Below are 19,174 nucleotides of genomic sequence, written 5' to 3'. Positions count from 1 at the left end.
GACGTGCCATGTTCACCACTCACCATCAACTCGATCCCCTCGCTCTAGGTTCGCGTGCTCGCCATTTGAAGAGCATCCAAATTTGTCGACGTTTGGGCCGAGATGGAGAAGCTCCTCGACACAGGTAAACCCTGCCTCGTCAATATCTTGTTGTACGCAGTGCTAAGCGGGACAACAGGCAAAGTCCGCGCCATCGGCGTCTCCAACTTCTCCATAAAGAACCTGGAGATCCTGCTCAAGCATGCCAAGGTCGCGCCAGCGAACAACCAGGTCGAGATCCACCCCTACCTCCCGCAGCACGCGCTACAAAAGTACTGCGACGAGAAGGGTATCCTCCTCTCCGCGTACTCCCCGCTCGGTGCGTCGCGTCTCCTCCGCCAGCTTTTCTCGGCAGAACCGCTAAAGGCACTGAGCCACAGGCCAGGGCAACCCGATGTTCTTCAGCGACCCCGACTTTGCCAGGATCGCCGAGAGCCACGACGCCACGCCGGCACAGATCTCGATCAGCTGGCTCGTCCAGCGGGGCACGCCACCGATTGTGAAAAGCGCCAACGTCGAGCGCATGAAGAAGAACATCACCGTGAGTCCCCCCGTTCAGTCGTAAACTATTTGTATGCAGCGACTTGACCTGCCGCGGTTTGGACAGCTCGTGAAGCTCTCCCCGGGAGAGATGGAGGTCATCGACAACATCCACAGGAAGCCCGGCGCGCACAGGTCGCTGATGACGTACCACAGGCCCGACGGCACGGCGTCCATGTGGACGTACGAGCAGCTTGGGTGGCCGATGACTGTGGGCGGACTTGTCAAGGAGTAGGCTATCTCTAGAGCGCCCTGTCGTCAGTGTCTCTAGCTTCGAAACTCAGCCTTTTTGTCCCGCGAATCACAAAAACACCGTGCATTGTATGCTGTTTAATCATAGAACACAACAGACGTGAGGCTGGCTACGCAACGGAAACGGGGCAAGACCAGCTTTGGCGCCGGGAAGACCGCTGAGGACAGATATGACTGGTGCCGTGCGACTGCACGACGTCTCATGGGGCCAACCTGTTGGCGGTACACTCTTTTCTAGGAGGTGCCAGGGCCCGTAGCCAACGCCACTAGTTTCGTAAACCATCCGCCTCAGCACCAGGCGGGTCGCCCGATGCATTCTGGGCGAACTAGAATGACTGGGGGACGAAAATAAGCCGGCGCATGCAAAAGATATCTCGGACTTATGAGGTCAACGTACGGGAACAGTACCAACTTGAAGAGTTTGACAAGCTGTATCCCCGAAGGGTACAGGGCCGCGCATTCTGCGTCTGTTCTCCGCCGTTTGCACTGTCCCTGTTACCGCCCCCCTCTAATCATGTTACACAGCTATGCATCCAGCGAATACGATGCCCCACAGTGAGTACGTTGAAATGAACGGCAGAGGGCGAGGCAAGGGCCAGTTATAGAAGTTCCACTTGAGAAGAGGACGCAGGAGGACAGGGCGCCAAATCGCCGTGCGAACTGATGCGCACTTCCACTTCTGGTACACGCCGCATCATTTGATACGCACTTTGGCTCCCGGACAGCGCCGTTCGGCAGAATCACAGCCTCATCTCCGGCTAATGCTACCGCACAAAGGCTCTCATTGTGCGTAATTACGTGCAGATGCCTAGTTGCTCTGACTCCCAATATGCACATGTAGGACACCCACACGCATGCGACGCAGCGCACAGAAAACACAACCTGTGACTCGCCCGGCCGCAGAAAACAGGAATAGCGCGAGTGCGCTCTCAGGTATTTCTGTGTGGCTGGGAACGTCGTACCTCATCCGCGTTGTAATTTTAGGCCGACTGAATAGTCTGGTGCTGGTGCTGCGCGCATGCTTGAGAACGATTTGAAAGAGTGCAGCATCCACGGGCGTCGTCAGCTTCTTTTGCTGGTCGCGCCACGGTCTCAGGCGACGTGCTAGTCCTGCTCGGGCATCGGCACCGCTGATGATGAAGGGACGGAGAGAAGGCTTCCAATTGCAAAGGAAAGCGGGGCGCCCCCAACTTCGCCTTCTCGACCGCATGAACCTAGTAACGGGATGCGCTCGCCGCGCACGCAGAAGCGCACACGTATAAATGCTGCCTCGCCAGCTGTTATCCTCTCCGGATGTTGCCCGTGCCCGCGCTCCGCTCGCTTTTTGTTGCGCTGCGTACAGACTTTCTTTGCAGCTTGCACAGCGCCGTGGATGATGCAGTATGGTCGATTGGTGGAGCCCGGAGACCATTGAGCTCTGCGCGCTCCTCTTCGGGCGGCTAATCGTGCTCATGCTCGGGATGTATCTGTACGTTTTGCTTTTCGTCATGTCGTGCTTGTCAAGATGCTTAGTTAGAATATAGATGGTTCTTCATCTTGACCTTCCGCGATGTCGAGTGGGGCCTGATCACTCGACGCCTGCAGATTTCTGTGGCGATAGTGAGTCGTGATGGACCAAATCTCAGGTATTGCACAGCTGAAGACGGCCGTTCAGTGCATCTACCTCATTGGGCGGTATTGCCTATTGACAACACTAATAATGCTGTGCGATGGCAATTGTCGATCGTCCCTGCCCTATTTCTAACAACTATAATAAAGGTTCGCCATGAATCAGCTCAATGAGCTGATGAAGCTGGTCTGCGACACCGCAGGGAGCCGTGCGTTCATTTGCCGGATATAGAGAGACAGCAGCTAACAATATGCAATAGACTCTGTCACAGCGCTCGCGGTAAGCTTCCAGTATCGAGCGTGCGCGAATCATCGTTCAGCTAACTCTGGAACACAGGTCCTGGGCAACATGGCTCTCGTCTCCGCAAGCACCAATCTTCAACTCCGCGCGTATGTCCCCTTCTTTTCGCAAATATCGTTGTTGACTGACCTCATACTTCAGATTAACCCTCTGGAAAGGGAACATTTACATATGCGCGTTGCTCGTCACACTGTGTGCTGCCCACTGGGTGTTCTGCATCGAGCGTGGGTGCTTTCTTCCGCGCGGGACAAGCGTGCTCACAAGACATCGTAGTCGGCATCAAGGGCTTTGGCATCGTGTACGACCCCGACCTTGGCGTGTGCACCATAGACTTTGGGACTGTGCACCGCGAGTTGGTCGCGTTCTACCTCTATAGTGCGTCACCCTCTCGTGCATCTGGTGGTTATCGAGCTGATTTCTGCCCAGCGGTGCTCTGGGACACGACGATCCTTGGCTTCACGGTCGCAGCGCTATACGCACAACACGACGCACGGCGTTCGCCGCTGTGGACCATGCTGCTCACGCAGGGCGTCGGGTACCTCGTCATCACTTGTATCACGAACATTCCGATGACGGTATGTTTCGCTCTCGGGGCTGGGCCTGGGCGCCGTGGACTGACTAGTCTTGTTAGGTAATGGCGTGGTTGGAGTTGAACTGTGGGTCGCTGGGGTTTGGACTGTTGGATGTGACTGATGATTGCTCGAGATAGATATAATGATTGTTTTCTGTATATTGCCTGGTGAGCCAATTCCTATTGCATCACTCATGCCGGCTGACTCAGGATTTTTAGGCAATACGATAAGGTAAGCTGAAATCACACCCAACTCCGTAGCCTTCACCGGAGCCGCATATGCAGTGTCATGGTATCCTCCGCTGCCGTCATCCATCTACTCAGAATCAAGGATTCAAGCCAGTTAGTACACATCCTTCGTTTCCGTCGTTTTCGTTTTCACCACTAATCTCATTTTCTCCAGCATCCAAACATATTCCCAAACAGTACCATCTCATTACCACGAAGCATTCCCGAAGCCCAACACGGCGTACTTTCTCACAAGCAACATCGACGTTACGTGCGCCTGCTTCTGCCTCCTCTGTATCACCACACCTTTACCGATAGGATCTCACTTGCAGTTCCGGCATTCGAAACTCGGCAGAAATACACGACGGCCGGTTCGACTTCGATCGCGAGTTCGGCATGCATCGGAAGGATGGCTTGGACGGCTCGGACGAGTACGTCACCTCGGGTGTCGGGAGCCCCGGGACTTCTGCGTCTGCATGTCGATAGTAGAGCGTGTTTATGTGGACTCCTCGAAGTTTATTCGGAGACTTGAAGCCAACAAATCGTGTGCGCCAGAAGCTCTGCTCGGTCCTGCCCTGGGCCTGGCCAGCAGAGATGGATGCGCAGAAGTTTTTGGCATGAGATGGACGAAATTTTGCGCCGAAAAATTCTGGGAGTTTACATAAACACGCTCTGATCTCCGTCGTTAGCCATCTTTTGATAGTTACGGTACTGTACATGATAATTTTCTGTGTTCATTCCCCAGAGGCCAGGGTGCCGAGTTTTAGTGCAGCGTCGGCAGAGCGCGCGGTCAAGGCATTCGCTTCGATGAGACTTGGTTGCGTCCAATTGTGGGATCCCGCAGCTGGAAAAGAGGGGAGTCCTCACGTTTCTAACTGCGTAGTGGGAGTTCAGAGCATTTTTACTTTGCGGAACGTGGATGCATACCCGAGTCCTGGACGGCAGGCCGCGTGGGCTGACCGTCGCGGGACTCGAGACCATCTACTGCGCGGTGCCGCGGGAGCTTTGGTCCAGTGACCTGCTGCAGATCCATTCTGCAAAAATCGTTGCCTGAAACTGCTTCCGAGGTCGTTTGAGACTCCCCGGTCCTCCCCGTCCAACGGGCGTGCCTGGCATGAGGGAAACGCCACAAGGATGATGCGCCTTTGCCTTCTAAGGAAGGTGTCGGGGCTGCGGAGGTGTGCAGCAAGAAGACGGGATGTGGACCCTTGTAGTAGTCCATGTACACGATGCTCTTCCAGACGTTATAAGCATGGGAACCAGTAGTTAACTATCGACGTTCGAAGTAAGTACTTCTAGTACTCCTTTTTCGATCGTTTTGTCTCACTCTCCGCCTAGGAAACTCGAGGAATTCCAGCTGGTCGCTGAGTAGCTCTCTACCTGGTCTTCCTGTGGTCCCCTTTTTGTCTTCGTTTCAGCTCAAAGCTTAGTATACGCAAGGAGCATGTATTTCAGGGCTTTTAAGTTTGGAACGTTACCCCTTTCCTTTCTCGTCGCTTTGTAGACAAGGATTGAAAGGCAGCGGTGAGCCGCGCTCATTTGAACACGTCATCAAGTGATAGATGTGCTATCAAAGAGTATTCGCGACCACCCTTGCCAATTTTATGAAGCATGATGTGATTTATTGTAATGCAGACTACTATGAATGCTCAGACTCCTGGATAAGCCCCTCGAGGAGAAATTCATCGTGTTCCTTGGTGATTAAGCCTCCGGGCTGCACACCCCAGTGCCACGGCATATTATTATTGATCAGTTGAATCACTTGAATGTCGTATGGGTACCGCGCCTCGCCAACCGTGCCGCACCAGTCAAAGTCGATTAGCATCAATCCACCGTTGGGACGCAACAGTACGTTCGACTTGCGCAGGCCCCCGAACACAAGGTTCCTGTTGTGGAGCACCTGAACTGCCTTGTCGAAACTCGCGCAGTCGGCACGAGACAGCCGACGAGGGCGGTGCGCAACGAAGTCCATCGCGACGACGTACAGCATGCCGCCGCTCTCGACTCTGGCGCAGTGCCACAGCTTCGGCGCGAGCGGCGGCCCCGTGTGGGAGAGGGCATTGCGGCCCTCGAACGAGTACTCGTGGGCGAACTTGACCATCACTGGTGATTTCCGACCAAAGCCCGTGTTATCGAGCGCTGTAAACACCGCCCTCGAAGGCTGGAGGGGCCTGCAGCTCAGGCGCTTACCACTTTCATCCGGGACGCTTACTCCTTCTCCTTTGCGTTATCGTCGCGGTCTCAGTTTCAGCTCATTCAGGATACGCTAGAGCTGTACTCTCGTTGTAGAATTTCATTCCTTCGAAAATAGACAAGGATTGAGAAGCAGCGGTGAGCCGATCTCGTTTGAAGAGGCGCACTTCGTCAGCCTGGAGGCAGTGGTGTCGAAGAACATCCACATTAAATCTGTCAATTCTATATAGCAAGTAGAGGCGATTTATGGTAAAATGCACAGACTACTATGGAGACGTATACTAGAGGGTTCTTGCGAATGAGCTACAAAATCCAGAACATGAATGAAAAAAGCGTCCTTGCAGCATACAATAAGCGATTAGACGATTGCAGGTTTGTCAACGATCTATCAGAGGTATATCCTTCCTTCGTATCCGCGCAGCCTGATATCGTGGCCGCCGAGGGGCCGCGTCGCCTCCTCGTCCGTGTAGTTCGTGAGCGCCGGCTCGAGCTTCGTCACGTCGACGTACGGCGGGTCGACGCGCACCGCGGCGTCCCTGTCGCTGAAGTTGAGCACGACGAGGGCCGTCGCGCCGTGCAGCGAGCGCGTGAATGCGAGGACCTGGTCGTGGTCGGGCAGGAGCAGCCGGAAGTCGCCGTAGACGAGCACGTCGTGGTGCCGGCGCAGCGCGAGCGCGCGCCGCCAGAAGCTCCAGACGCTGTCCGCGTCGCGCACCTCCGCCGCGACGTTCCACCCCCGCCCGTAGTCGTCGTTCACCCGCATCCACGGCGTGCCCGTCGTGAAGCCCGCGTGCGCCGCGTCGCTCCACTGCACCGGCGTCCGCGCGTGGTCGCGCGCCTTCTTCTGGAAGCCGTCGAGCACGTCGCTCATGTCGACGGCCGCCTCCGGCGTGCCTGCGGCTTTGGCGCGGCGCGCGAGCTCCCTGAAAAGACGGTCAGCGCAAACGCTCGAAAGACCAAGACGCGGCCAGCTGCCAAGAAAAAAAAATACGCACTCCCTGTAAAAGTTGAGCGTCGCGACGTCCTTGTACTCCTCGAGGCCCCACGTGCGGGGAAAGTTCTTCATGCCGATCTCCTCGCCCTGGTACACGAACAGCGTGCCGCTCTGCGCGGTCTGGAGGAGGGCGAGCAGCTTCGCGGACGGGGCGCGCCACGCGTCCGAGTCGTCGCCGAAGCGCGACACGGACCGCGCCTGGTCGTGGTTCTCGATGTAGAGCGCGTTCCAGTAGCCGGCGGCGCGCATGTGCCCCTGCCACTTGGCGACGCACTGCCGCAGGTCCGCGAGCCGCCACGGCTTGTGCATGAGCGCGCAGAGCGACTCGACGCTGCCGTCGTCCGCCTCCGGCCCGCCGAGGTCGAGGTCCATGAGCTCGAACTGGAAGACCATGTTGAGCTCCCGGCTCTGCGGCAGCACGTACTCCGCGATCTGCGCCGGGTCGTGCGTGCACGGCGTCTCGCCGACGGTCATGATGTCGTAGCGCGAGAGCACCTTTTCGTTCATCTCCCTCAGGAACTCGTGCGCGCGCGGGCTGCAGTAGAACACTAACGTCAGCGAAGTTACCAATAAACGTCCAGCGATTGCCCTACTCACCCGTTGGCGTACATGAGACTGGCGGACTGGAACTCCTTCATCGGCTCCAGGACAGGCGCGTCAGGCAGGCCGGGCACCTTGGAGATCATGTTGATGACGTCCATGCGGAAGCCGTCGCAGCCGCGGTCGAGCCAGAAGCGCATCATGCGGTAGACGGCCTCGCGGACGTCGGGGTTCTCCCAGTTGAGGTCCGGCTGCTCCTTGACGAAGAGGTGGAGGTAGTACTCGTCCGTCGCCTCGTCGTACTCCCAGGCGGAGCCCTGGAAGATCGACTCCCAGTTGTTCGGCGGCATCCGGGTCCCGTGCTCGTCGTACCGCGGGGCGCGCCAGATGTACCAGTCCCGCTTCGGGTTCGTCTTGCTCGAGCGCGACTCCTTGAACCATGCGTGCTCGTCCGAGGTGTGGTTCACGACGAGATCCATGCTGTGGCATCGTCAGAGGTCGTACATGCAAGACGCGATCGTCGGTACTCACAGAAGCTTCATGCCACGTTCGTGCACGCCCTTGACGAGCTCGTCCCAGTCTTGGAGCGTGCCGAACCTCGGATCGATATCCTCGTAGTCCGAGCTGAGGGATCTGCGTCAGTGCACGTTCCCATTGAGCACAGCCGGCTGCAACGCACATGTCGTAGCCCATGTCCGCGAGCGGGCTCCTGTATATCGGGCTGAGCCAGATGACATCGACGCCGAGCTCCTTGAGATAGTCGAGCTTGGCGATGATCCCTTGCAGATCGCCGATGCCGTCGCCGTTGGAATCGAAGAAGGAGATGGGGTATATCTGGTAGATACACGCGGACTTCCACCATGCCTTGGTTGGGTTGAAGGTGGTGATGAAGGCGGAAGACTCGGAGGGGAGAGAAGGACTTGGTTGAGACATGATGTCGAGAGTATACAGACTGGACGGTTGAGGTCATGGTCATGTCGTCCAGGGGCTTATATATCGCTGAGGAAGGCGTAGGAAGCAATTGACATTGTGGGCAGCTCCTCTCGAGCGCAGAGGCCGTGGCAGGGGATGTGAAGCCGTGCCGTCAGAGGCTCGTCCTCTCCAGCGGGCAAAAATCGAGGGGGTTGAGGATGACTATAGCGAATGAAGGTTGCTCCACATAAGTGGCACCTTCGAATGAGCAATGGCAATGCGAGCACAGCCGAGCGCACAATGCCCGATAACTTATCGTATCTTCCCCGCACCGCACCGTCGTCTAAGCCCTGCACGCCCCCTCCACGTTCAAACGTTCGTGCATATCGTGAGCAACAGCGATCTGGCAGCACACAGCAGCTATAGAATGAACGTCCTAGCTGGATAGGGTCCGATACGACCGTAACGACGAACTTCCAGGGCATGGGGGACAGTTCGGGAATCATCGCACCAAAAGATCTCGCATTCGTTCCGGGAATCCTCTACGAAAGCGGCGAAACAATCAGGAGAGCAGAAAATGTGTATCAAGTAGCTCCGCGTTGACGTCGTTGGGCGACATTAAGCGATGTTTCGTTTGCAGCCACAGACAGAGGTAAAGAGGAGTGTCGCCGTGAGAGACGGTCCGAAGCCTGGCGCGGTGGAGAGCAGGCGTAAACTGTCGTCACACGGAGTGCGGGTGAGTCCGAGCCTGCGAAAGTTCCGCCGTCGACTTTGTATAGCTCGCAGGCCTCCTCAAGGTTCGCACGTTGTGATTTGCATCAGACCACCGTACACGGTGTTGCATCTTGGACCGTCGTCGAGCTCTTCTAGGTCAACCGAGAAGACAAGGCGGTATCAGGTGTCCGGCTGGTTCCGCCCCCAGCGCGGGGGCGCACTCGGTGCCCGATGAGACCGTTTTCGAGTCATTTCAGGCTGCCAGGTTGTGCGAGGGCCGACTGGTCTTATAGAGGAAACGGTCAAGGGACGAGACATCTGAAACAACAGTGCGCCGCGCTCGCTCGGATGGCATGGCGGAGGCCCCGGCTGTGGGCGGATGGACATGGACCGATAGGGACGTACAGCGGGGCTGTGAAGACTTCGACGAGCGCAAGGCGCTTCTTGGCCTGGACCAACAACCACATTGTCCTGGACCTTGTCCCGCATGCCTATATAACATCGCTCCCTCCCACCGACTCTCGTTCGTTAACGACCCTTCACTCCCCGACTATGAGTGTCATCTGCGAAAGCAGCCCGTCTACGCTCAAGCCTCTCTACCGCCCACAGCTCGAGCCTCTCTCACCTCGCGGGCCCATCTCTAAACCCTCCAATGTCCTTCGCGACCGGCCACGGCCGATACCCAACTCCTATTGGGCCACCCCCTTCCTCGTGGCGTGCGAGTTCCCGTACTGCCCGCTCACGCCCGCCGACACGGCGCGCAAGAGGACGAAGCAGAAGCTCGACGCGCTCCTCGCCGCCGGCGTGCGCACCTTCATCGACCTCACCGAGCCGCACGAGCTCTTCCCGTACTCCCCGCACCTCGCCGAGCGCTGCGTCCCGCTCAACATCGACCCGCGCGAGGTCGCGTACCACAACTTCCCCATCCGCGACCGCAGCCTGCCCGACAGCGTCGACCTCGTCCGTCGCATCCTCGCCGTGCTCCGCGACAACGAGCGCCGCGGGCGCATCTGCGCCGTCCACTGCCGCGGCGGCATCGGCCGCACCGGCCTCGTCGTCGGCTGCTGGCTCGTCGAGTCCGGCGTCGCACGCGACGGCGCCCACGCCCTGCAGCTCATCGCCGAGGAGTGGAAGCTCGTCGAAAAGTGCAAGCGCTTCCCGTGCAGCCCCGAGACGGGCCCGCAGTTCGAGTATGTCAGGGCCTTCCAGAGGCAGCTGTCGTCTGCTGTCGGTGCCATAGCGTGCGTCGTGTCCTTGTTGTGTCCTGCGAGCCCCCTGCTGACTCCCGTCTGCCTTCAGTACAGCTCGGTCATGACACAGTTGAAAAAAAAAAGTTCAGTCACACGACCAGTTACAGTTGCTTCGCAGCGCCGCTGCAACACCCTAGACACGACCCCAGCATGGACTCGCAAATCGGGTCGTTCCCGTTCTCAGCAATGCCTCATACATATCTAACTTATTAGCTTTTCATTTCATGATCTTATCCCTCATGTTCTATAGCATTGCCACACATATTGCTGACTTCTTTCTTCTGTCTTTCCATAGATGTAGCACCACAGCGTCCATCATCGTCCTTCATGTACATATATCAGTAGTTGGCTTCACTTGACACGCAGCAGCAATGAACGTTAGATCTAAAGCGCACGCCATATCACGCTGGCACCCACGAGGGCTGCTTCCAAGCAAGGACGGGCGCCGGGACAAGAGTGGTAACTGCTTCGATCTACTTGGTTACAAAAGGGTTGCCTCCCTCGTTGCACTGCATGCCAAGCGAAGCGAGGGTCGGAGAAGGGCTAGCAAGCTTTTCCCAAGGACCAAGCCCTTGGCCTCGCGAAGGCCTGCCTGGAGGCGCGAGGTCTCTGCGGAACGGCGGTTTGTTTTCTCTCCGCCAGGCACTGCCAACCCACCAGCCGCGGCCCAAATCTCTGGCAGAACGTTCTGTCCTGTGGGTGCAGATAGAGTGGGGTGCAGATCGTGCCTCCGCGACCGAGAGGGGGGCGCGCTGACGTACCTAGAAGAAGGACGAAAGGTGGGGAAGAACCAACCGCCCGCGTACGAAAAGGCCGTGATAAAATAATGGAGAGGAGGGGCGCAGCAGCAGCCATCGCCCAAACACGTACCGCCGGCGCCGCTGGAAACGGCGTGGACTGCCCGTCGCCATGTATGGCGGCGTCCCGACCAGTGGACGCGCGTCCGTACGGCTTCGCCCAGGAACCGAGATTCACATGTCTAGGAGCGCTGCGTGGGTATTCTTCTGTCGCGTCGGGCCTGCTCGCCGCGCTCGCCGTGCTCGCCGTGCCAGTAGAGATGGAAACGACCGACTGGGCCCTGCGAATCCTTTCGGCGTTGGGAATCGGCACGGCTTCGACATGTCAGCATCTCTTTGCGTGCGCAGTGGCTTGATATGATACAGATGCGAGAACGATATATCGGATGATGCTGGTAGATGAGTTGAGGCGGTGTGGACGCCAGGTCGGAGAGCTCTCTCGGTCACAGGACACGTCGACGCTCGTGCCAGGTGTCAGTGTCTTTGCGTGTTACGAGGGGAGGTGGCGGTTCAAGTCGAGTTTGAGGACGGGCTTGGCGGGAAATAATTTAGGATTCAATTTCTTAAGGTTGTTGGACTTGTCGGGGGCGTTCCTAGGCTATCAGATAATTAATTTTAAACGTAGCTTACAGCCACGGTGTGACAGAGCGTTTCACAAGCACAGTTTGATGTTCCCTCATGCTAGGGTACTGCCTCTCCATAAACATTCGTTCTTCCCCTCACCTTCCGCTCCCAGCCCACTCTAATTTACCCTCGCTGGTCCTGGGATACCCCTCGTGTTTGCCGGTCAACCTAGAGTCTCTTCTCGAATGCATCTACTACGACGAACTGCGCAGCATGACGACCCCGACATTGATGATGAGAACGCTGCCATTGACCCCGAGCTTCGCCTGCGCACGGTTCGCACCGCGCACTCGACCATTGAAGAGTCGATACGCACCGAACAGCGGACCCAGCGGAGACGGACGATGAAGAGGAAGAGATCGATGGGCTTTTTCCGCAGGGGGACAGACAAGAAGCGTGTCAAGGACCCAAGCATCACGGAGTCTCCACCAGAGCCAGGTGCGGCCCCGCCAGTGACCGGCGTCCGCAGGAATATCTACGTAAACATGCCCCTACCACCCGATGAGCTCGACCACAAAGGCGAGCCGGTCGTTCGTTACGTTCGGAATAAAGTCCGGACAAGCAGTGAGTACCCATCGAGTTTCCACGCGAGGTTACGCGAAATGACCGTCGCACAGAGTACACCATCATCACATTCGTGCCCAAGAACTTGTTCGAGCAGTTTCGCAGGTACGTTGTCCGTTCGGCCGACGCTGCCCGTACAAGTTGTGTGACCTTTCGCCCCCAGGGTAGCGAACCTCTATTTCCTGGCCGTGGCCGTCCTCCAGATCTTCCCAGTTTTCGGTGCACCTTCGCCCCAGACTGGCGTGCTACCCTTGCTGTTCATCATCGCAGTCACCGCAATCAAAGATGCCATCGAGGACTACCGCCGCGCGGTGCTCGACGAGGAAGTCAACAACTCGGCTTCGACGAAGCTCGCACAGTGGACGAACGTCAACCAGCCGTCCGACCCGCGCAGCTGGCTCGAGAAGCTGTTCAGGATCAACCCGCCCGGCAAGGTCACGAAGGGCGTGCGCAAGCTGCGCGAGCGCGAGGCGGACGAGGGCAAGATGCAGATCGTGCTCAGCAAGGAGGGCGACGACCACCACGCGGACCACACCGTACCCGAGCTCGACTTCTATTCCGGCGCGGGCGGACGCGCGCTCGAGGCGATCCCGAGCATCTCCTCGCAGGCGTCGCACCAGTACCCGCCCCAGCAGCCGTCCCCGCAGGACACGCCTGAAGCAAAGCACGAGCCGTGGCGCGGCGTGCAGGGCGCCCTGCGCGGGAACTACGAGCCCTCGCTCGAGTCGCGGCCCTCGTCCGGCGCGGTCGACTACCAGAGGCGCGTCACGGGCACCGTGCGCTGGGAGCGCACGCTCTGGAAGAAGCTCGAGGTCGGCGACGTCGTGCTCCTCCGCGAGAACGAGCAGGTCCCTGCGGACATCGTCGTCCTGTCCACGTCGGACGCCGACAACATGTGCTACGTCGAGACGAAGAACCTCGACGGCGAGACGAACCTGAAGCCCCGGCGATCCGTGCGCGCGACGTCCTCTATCGCCTCGGAGGAAGATGTCGAGCGCATGCAGTTTGTGCTCGACTCGGAGCCGCCGCACCAGAACCTCTACCTCTACCACGGTGTCATCCGGTATACTGATCTCAATACGGGTGAGCAGAAGCAGGAGTCGGTCAGCATCAACGAGCTTCTGCTACGTGGGTGCACTGTTCGCAACACGGCGTGGATCATCGGCCTTGTCGTCTTCACTGGCGCAGATTCGAAGATCATGTTGAACGGCGGCGAAACGCCCTCGAAGCGCTCGAAGATCGAGAGGGAGACGAACTTCAACGTCATCGTCAACTTTGTCATCCTTGGCGTGATGTGTATCATCTCCGGTGTCGGCAGCGGGTGGTGGGACGCGCAGTCAGATACGAGTGCAAAGTTCTTTGAGCAGGGCGTAGACCCGACAAGCTCGTTCGTCGTGAACGGGATTGTCACCGCGGCGTGAGTATTCCAGCTGTTCGGTGGCGGTGATTGTTAACGGTGTACGTAGGGCATGTTTGATCGCCTTCCAGAACATCGTGCCCATCTCGCTATACATCTCGATCGAAATCGTGAAAACGATCCAGGCGTATTTCATCGCGCAGGATGTGGACATGTACTACAAGCCTCTGGATGCTGCGTGTGCGCCGAAGACGTGGAACATCTCTGACGACCTCGGCCAGATCGAGTACATATTCTCCGACAAGACCGGCACCCTCACTCAGAACGTCATGGAGTTCCAGAAGTGCTCCGTGAACGGACAGCCGTACGGTGAAGGCATCACTGAGGCGCAGAGGGGTGCTTCGAAGCGGGAAGGCAAAGAGGAGCCCATAGATCCCGAAGAGCAAGATCAGCAGCTTCGGGTGCTGAAGACGGAAATGCTAGACAAGCTGTCTCGGGCCTTCAAGAACCGATACCTGCAATCCGAGAAGCTAACGTTGATTTCGCCGAAGCTTGCTGACGACCTCGCGGATCGCTCATCGGCCCAGCGACCTCATCTTATCGCCTTCTTCCGCGCTCTCGCTCTCTGCCATAGTGTCCTGGCCGACAGACCCGAGCCGAACAGCAAACCGTACGACCTGGAGTACAAAGCCGAGTCTCCTGACGAGGCTGCCCTCGTAGCAGCGGCTCGCGATGTCGGTTTCCCGTTCGTCAACAAGCGCAAGGACACGCTCGAAATCGAGGTCATGGGCCAGCTGGAGAAGTGGACGCTGCTGCAGCTCATCGAGTTCAACAGCACGCGGAAACGGATGAGCGTCGTCGTGCGGAACCCGCAGGGGCAGGTCGTGCTGTACACCAAGGGCGCAGACAGCGTGATCTACCAGCGGCTCGCGTCGGACCACGACCCAGAGCTCAAGGCGCAGACATCGCGGGACATGGAGGCATTCGCAAACGGCGGCCTGCGCACGCTCTGCATCGCGTACCGGAATCTGTCCGAGGAGGAGTACATCGAGTGGCAGCGCGTGTACGACGCCGCGACCAGCGCAGTCACGGACCGCGACGAGGAGATTGACAAGGCGAACGAGAAGATCGAGCATTCGCTGTACATTCTTGGTGCCACTGCGCTCGAGGACAAGCTCCAAGAGGGCGTGCCGGAGGCGATCGAGACGCTGCACAAGGCGGGCATCAAACTGTGGATCCTGACTGGAGACAAGGTGCAGACTGCTATTGAGATCGGTATGTCTGCCCTTGTTAGCTTCTTTGAGCTTTGCTAATCGTCGGCGCAGGCTTCAGTTGCAACTTGTTGAAGAGCGACATGGAGGTCATGATTCTGTCCGCTGACACGCCCGAGTCGACGCAGCTGCAGATTGAGGCTGGTATCAACAAGATCAACTCTATCCTTGGGCCTCCGATACTCGACCCTTCGAGACGTGGGTTCGTTCCTGGCGCGCAGCAGGCGTTTGCTGTTGTCATTGATGGTGACACCCTGCGGCATGCGCTTAAGCCTGCTCTCAAGCCGCTGTTCCTGAACCTTGCTACTCAGTGCGAAACGGTGGTTTGCTGTCGTGTGTCTCCTGCACAGAAGGCACTAGTCGTGAGGCTGGTATGTTCCGCATTCTGATATCGCTTTTGAGGCGTATCGCTCACCTGTCACCGTAGGTCAAAGAAGGGCGGAACGCGATGACACTGTCTATTGGTGACGGTGCTAATGACGTCGCTATGATCCAAGAGGCGAACGTCGGCTGTGGTCTCCTAGGTCATGAGGGCTCGCAAGCCGCCATGTCCGCTGACTACGCCTTTGGTCAGTTCCGCTATCTGACGAAGCTGCTTATCGTGCACGGTCGGTGGTCATACCAGCGTATAGCGGACATGCACAGTGTATTCTTCTACAAGGTGAGTTACAGACAGTACATTGCTTGTACCGGTTGCTCACCGCAATGTAGAACGTTATCTGGACTTTTGCCATGTTCTGGTACTTGATCTATAACAGCTTTGACGCCACGTATCTCTACGAGTACACCTTCATTATTCTTTACAACGTCCTTTTTACGTCTCTTCCAGTCATTGTTCTTGGAGGTGCGCAAATTACCCAGGTAGCCCGCATAGATCGTGTGCTTATCTCATCTCTCTCTAGCTTTCGATCAGGATATAAACGCCAAGGCCGCGCTAGCGTTCCCACAACTTTATGTCCGGGGCATACGTGGCCTAGAATATACTCGGACTAAATTCTGGCTCTACATGCTAGACGGCCTATACCAATCCCTCGTGGTGTTCTACATTCCCTATTTTGTATGGGCCCTCGGCGCACCATTGTCCTCGGACGGAAGGGCGGTCGAGTCTCTGGCGGACTTTGGTACTACCGTGTCCGTCGCCGCAATCTGGGCCGCCAACACCTACGTTGGCATCAGCACTCATTAGTATGTCTACTGCTACCTTTATCGCTGCGGTACGGTGCTAACTACCACCGACAGCTGGACTGTCATTGCATGGGCTGTCATCCTCGGCTCGTCTATTGTCATGTTTTTGTGGATTGTCATCTATTCGTTCTTCGAGAGTAGCGATTTCGTGAACGAGGTCATCGTCCTTTGCGGAACGAGCATCTTTTGGTTCTCCGTCATCGTATCCGTGCTCGTTGCTCTCAGTGAGTACACGTTCATTGCAGCAATGGACTTTCCTAATGGAGTGTCCTACAGCACCTCGGTTCCTCGTCAAGTACATCTCGTCGGCTTACTTCCCCCAGGACCGGGACATCGTGCGGGAGATGTGGGTCGACGGCGACCTCAAGGAGCAGCTGGGCGTCAAGCACAGGCGGGACATGAAGAAGTCCGCGAGGAATGACATCGAGCAGGCCCCCATGTTCCACCGACCACACCTGCGATCCGAATCCGAGGTCTCGAGCTTCCAGTCGGACCCCGACCGCAGCACGCCACCGATGCCGCGCAGCCCCCGCAGCACGCGCTCCTCGCCTTCGCCGCTGTCCGCGTCGCAACAGGCCGACGACCTCGCGACCGCGCGCCAGCGCATGACGCCGTCGCCCGCGACATTCCGCGGGTCGTACTACTCGGCGTCGAACATCCCCCTGCCGTCGCCACTCTCAGAGCAGGAGTCGCCGCCGATGTCGTCGATCTCGCAGCAGCCGCTGACGGCGCAGGCGTCGGCGACGACGACGACGACGCTGCAGATCCCCGCGCCGCGCGGCGGTGGCGGTGGCGGCCGCCCGATCCAGCAGCCGCAGCCGCAACAGCAGCAGGCGCAGCGGCCGCTGGAGGCGTACGAGATGAGTGTGCGTGAGCCGCCTGACGACGGCCAGACGCCGACGGCGTATGCAACTGCGTATGGCGGCGGCGGTGCGGCGCATGATGGCGCGGAGCACGGAGAGGGCTGGAGAGGCAGCTCGTACTCGATAGAGACTGGGCACGCGATATAGCCCCTCGCTCGCCGCGTTTCTTGCTACTTCTCTACCTCACCCTCTCCGTTTTTTGTTGTTGCTTTCTTGGTGCTTTCACTGGCAGAACCAGCGAGGGCACTGTGTGTGTGTGCTTCTACCTATACTGTTTGGACCGGATGGACTACCTTTGCTCTTTTGGCTCTTGGTTGTTTTCATTAACCTATTTATTTCTCAGCTGCATGCTCTTTCGTTCGTTCTCACCCGACGACGGCGCGCGCCTGCCGCCTCGCGTCCCACCCCCCTTGCTGACGTGCCACCTTTTTTGGGTCCGCTTAGAAGTACAGCATCGCTAGTGTAATATTATACCTTACGAGGCCATCTTTTCTCGAGTAAAGTCGTCCGAAAATCTAAAGAATTTCTGCTGCTGCGCATTTCCTGTTTCACATTTGTCATGGCATTGGCCCGTCAAAGCATGTGCTGCGGCGCTAACGACACGTCTCTGTGAGCTACCCTCACCATACACACATGCATCTGCCTCCGTCTCGCCCAGAACCAAGCGTACATGACGCGACGATTGATGGACAGACACGGACACGGACACGGACGAAGAGACGGTAAGCAGGCAGCTTGCAGCGATCCTGTTCTCCAAACCTCGCGTCCGTCCGTCCGTACTCATGCCAGCTTTGTGCCCCCCAAATATTGCTACGATTTTTTGACTGCCCGCCGCCGCCACCTGTGCGACCCACGCCGCGCCGCCCGGCCCTGACCCGGCCCAACCCGATTCGGCTGGCCGCGTCTGTTTTGGACGATACGATACGATACGAAACGAAACGAAAAAAAAAAAACATCTGCAAAAATTCGCCCGCCTGCCTTGCGCCCTGCTTGCTCGTGCCCGCCCCACGTGCAACGTGCGCACGATAACAACACACGCAGACCGCGCGCGACGGGGCCGCAGCAGGAGCAGGAGCAGGTCGCCGCGGCGCAGGAGAGACGACCGCGAGCGCGAACGCGGCGGCCGGGGACGCCATCAACGGAGCCGCAGCCGGAGTCGCGAGGGGCGACGGGACGATAAGCGCGCCGAACGGCCCTTGAGATGCGCCAGGGATGAGAAGCCGGAGAAGAGCAGCAGGAGCAGGAGCAGGAGCAGGAGCAGGAGCAGGAGCAGGAGCAGGAGCAGAAGCAGAAGCAGAAGCAAGAGCAAGAGCAAGAGCAAGAGCAAGAGCAAGAGCGGGTCACGATCGGCGAGTCCGGCATCGGTGAGTCAACGGTCTTTTTTTCCTCGTGCGTTGTTGTGCCCAGGGCTGACGGCGCAGGTACTACCACTACTCTGACCGCTCGACGCCAAACGCCAATGATGAACGCTGAACGCAGAGACGGCGCCGCCGGGGTCTGGGCGAGGACGAGGACGGCGGCCGACACGCGTCGGCGTCGTCGTCGTCCTTGGGGCACGCGTGGCATCGCCGGCACCGCTCGCGCTCGCGCAGCAGGGACCGGACGGGGTACGGCAGCCGCTCGCACTCGCGGCGGAGCATCCTGACGGGGAAGAAGGTGCGTCGGCTGTCAACTTGCCTTTATTTTTCGCGCGAGATGTCGCGCGAGCATGTGCTCACGCCGTCCCTCCCCGCGTTGCAGATCAAGCTGAAGGTGCACAAGGACGCGGCAGACGTGGAGCGGGACGCGAACCGGGCGCACCTGTTGCGGTTATTGAACGCTGCGTACGACTGAGTCGAGGCCGGGTGTGCACGTTACGACGACGACGACGACGACGAAGCAGGATCGGATCGGGACGGATGTGCCCATGGGCGGCGAGAAAAGGTACCGTTCTGTCGGGGCGCGTGCCCCCTGGTGACGATTGGCGTGCCCGATGGCGATATGAGGGGTTGGGGGCGGATGAGAGGGATCGACCTCGTTTGAGATGCTTATTAACGCAAACGGCTGCGGGAAGGCGGACGCTGTCGGCACGGCCTGGGAGACGAAGGCGTGTCCTGGGAGCGCTTGCGGGTGCCGGCGGCGGGTGGGGACTCGCGAAGGGGTGATGGTGGGACTGGCCGCGGCCGGTCGTGAGCTCAGGTATAAGTCGCGTCCAGCGCGGTCAGCGGACGCCGTCCATTCTCTGTGGCGCACAAAGGCTCGCGGGGGCAGTAGACGATGCCGATGGGTGACATCTCGGGCAGAGGTGGGAAGGCGAGGGACTAATGCCACCGTTAGACTCTGTCATCATCGGCGCTCGATATTGCATTTATCTGATGCTCGTTGCAGCGAC

At 58.4% G+C, this 19,174-nt stretch overlaps 8 protein-coding genes across 8 annotated transcripts; 6 read left to right on the top strand and 2 right to left on the bottom strand.

The window, feature by feature from the left end:
- Nucleotides 1-102: 102 nt before the first annotated feature.
- On the top strand, nt 103-814 carry PHACADRAFT_197396 (uncharacterized protein; the record flags this gene model as incomplete). Its single annotated transcript, XM_007397619.1, has 4 exons — nt 103-124; nt 179-358; nt 420-580; nt 647-814. 4 exons carry the CDS (start codon nt 103-105, stop codon nt 812-814), a joined length of 531 nt encoding a protein of 176 aa, XP_007397681.1.
- An 855-nt stretch (nt 815-1,669) lies between these two features.
- On the top strand, nt 1,670-1,885 carry PHACADRAFT_259140 (uncharacterized protein). The gene has a single exon (XM_007397618.1). It carries the CDS (start codon nt 1,686-1,688, stop codon nt 1,866-1,868), a length of 183 nt encoding a protein of 60 aa, XP_007397680.1. The 5' UTR covers nt 1,670-1,685; the 3' UTR covers nt 1,869-1,885.
- Nucleotides 1,886-2,135: 250 nt separating this feature from the next.
- On the top strand, nt 2,136-4,267 carry PHACADRAFT_259136 (uncharacterized protein). The gene is made up of 14 exons (XM_007397617.1): nt 2,136-2,299; nt 2,355-2,430; nt 2,486-2,535; nt 2,590-2,648; nt 2,700-2,719; nt 2,777-2,829; nt 2,882-3,115; nt 3,167-3,315; nt 3,372-3,396; nt 3,450-3,479; nt 3,531-3,543; nt 3,597-3,653; nt 3,715-3,810; nt 3,872-4,267. The coding sequence occupies exons 1-14, from the start codon at nt 2,214-2,216 to the stop codon at nt 4,202-4,204; spliced, it is 1,281 nt and encodes a 426-aa protein (XP_007397679.1). The 5' UTR covers nt 2,136-2,213; the 3' UTR covers nt 4,205-4,267.
- Nucleotides 4,268-5,178: 911 nt separating this feature from the next.
- PHACADRAFT_185780 (uncharacterized protein) lies at nt 5,179-5,640 on the bottom strand (the record flags this gene model as incomplete). Its single annotated transcript, XM_007397616.1, has 1 exon — nt 5,179-5,640. The coding sequence occupies one exon, from the start codon at nt 5,638-5,640 to the stop codon at nt 5,179-5,181; it is 462 nt and encodes a 153-aa protein (XP_007397678.1).
- Nucleotides 5,641-5,936: 296 nt separating this feature from the next.
- Nucleotides 5,937-8,834, bottom strand: PHACADRAFT_259133 (glycoside hydrolase family 13 protein). The gene is made up of 5 exons (XM_007397615.1): nt 7,946-8,834; nt 7,798-7,890; nt 7,324-7,746; nt 6,728-7,261; nt 5,937-6,655 (listed from the first exon to the last, which is right to left on the bottom strand). Exons 1-5 carry the CDS (start codon nt 8,197-8,199, stop codon nt 6,121-6,123), a joined length of 1,839 nt encoding a protein of 612 aa, XP_007397677.1. The 5' UTR covers nt 8,200-8,834; the 3' UTR covers nt 5,937-6,120.
- A 77-nt stretch (nt 8,835-8,911) lies between these two features.
- On the top strand, nt 8,912-10,534 carry PHACADRAFT_259132 (uncharacterized protein). Its single transcript, XM_007397614.1, has 2 exons — nt 8,912-10,133; nt 10,192-10,534. The coding sequence occupies exons 1-2, from the start codon at nt 9,445-9,447 to the stop codon at nt 10,205-10,207; spliced, it is 705 nt and encodes a 234-aa protein (XP_007397676.1). The 5' UTR covers nt 8,912-9,444; the 3' UTR covers nt 10,208-10,534.
- Nucleotides 10,535-10,962: 428 nt separating this feature from the next.
- Nucleotides 10,963-11,440, top strand: PHACADRAFT_259130 (uncharacterized protein). Its single transcript, XM_007397613.1, has one exon. It carries the CDS (start codon nt 10,969-10,971, stop codon nt 11,293-11,295), a length of 327 nt encoding a protein of 108 aa, XP_007397675.1. The 5' UTR covers nt 10,963-10,968; the 3' UTR covers nt 11,296-11,440.
- A 305-nt stretch (nt 11,441-11,745) lies between these two features.
- Nucleotides 11,746-17,297, top strand: PHACADRAFT_259127 (uncharacterized protein; the record flags this gene model as incomplete). The annotated part of the gene is made up of 10 exons (XM_007397612.1): nt 11,746-12,127; nt 12,181-12,232; nt 12,291-13,544; nt 13,594-14,759; nt 14,810-15,126; nt 15,183-15,416; nt 15,467-15,599; nt 15,658-15,940; nt 15,995-16,164; nt 16,217-17,297. 10 exons carry the CDS (start codon nt 11,749-11,751, stop codon nt 16,948-16,950), a joined length of 4,722 nt encoding a protein of 1,573 aa, XP_007397674.1. The 3' UTR covers nt 16,951-17,297.
- Between the last annotated feature and the right edge of the window lie 1,877 nt (nt 17,298-19,174).

The sequence above is a fragment of the Phanerochaete carnosa genome, assembly GCF_000300595.1.
Source record: "Phanerochaete carnosa HHB-10118-sp unplaced genomic scaffold PHACAscaffold_7, whole genome shotgun sequence".
Lineage (NCBI taxonomy): Eukaryota > Fungi > Basidiomycota > Agaricomycetes > Polyporales > Phanerochaetaceae > Phanerochaete > Phanerochaete carnosa.
Note: the sequence above shows the minus strand (reverse complement) of the source record. Positions and strands in the feature narration are given on the sequence as shown.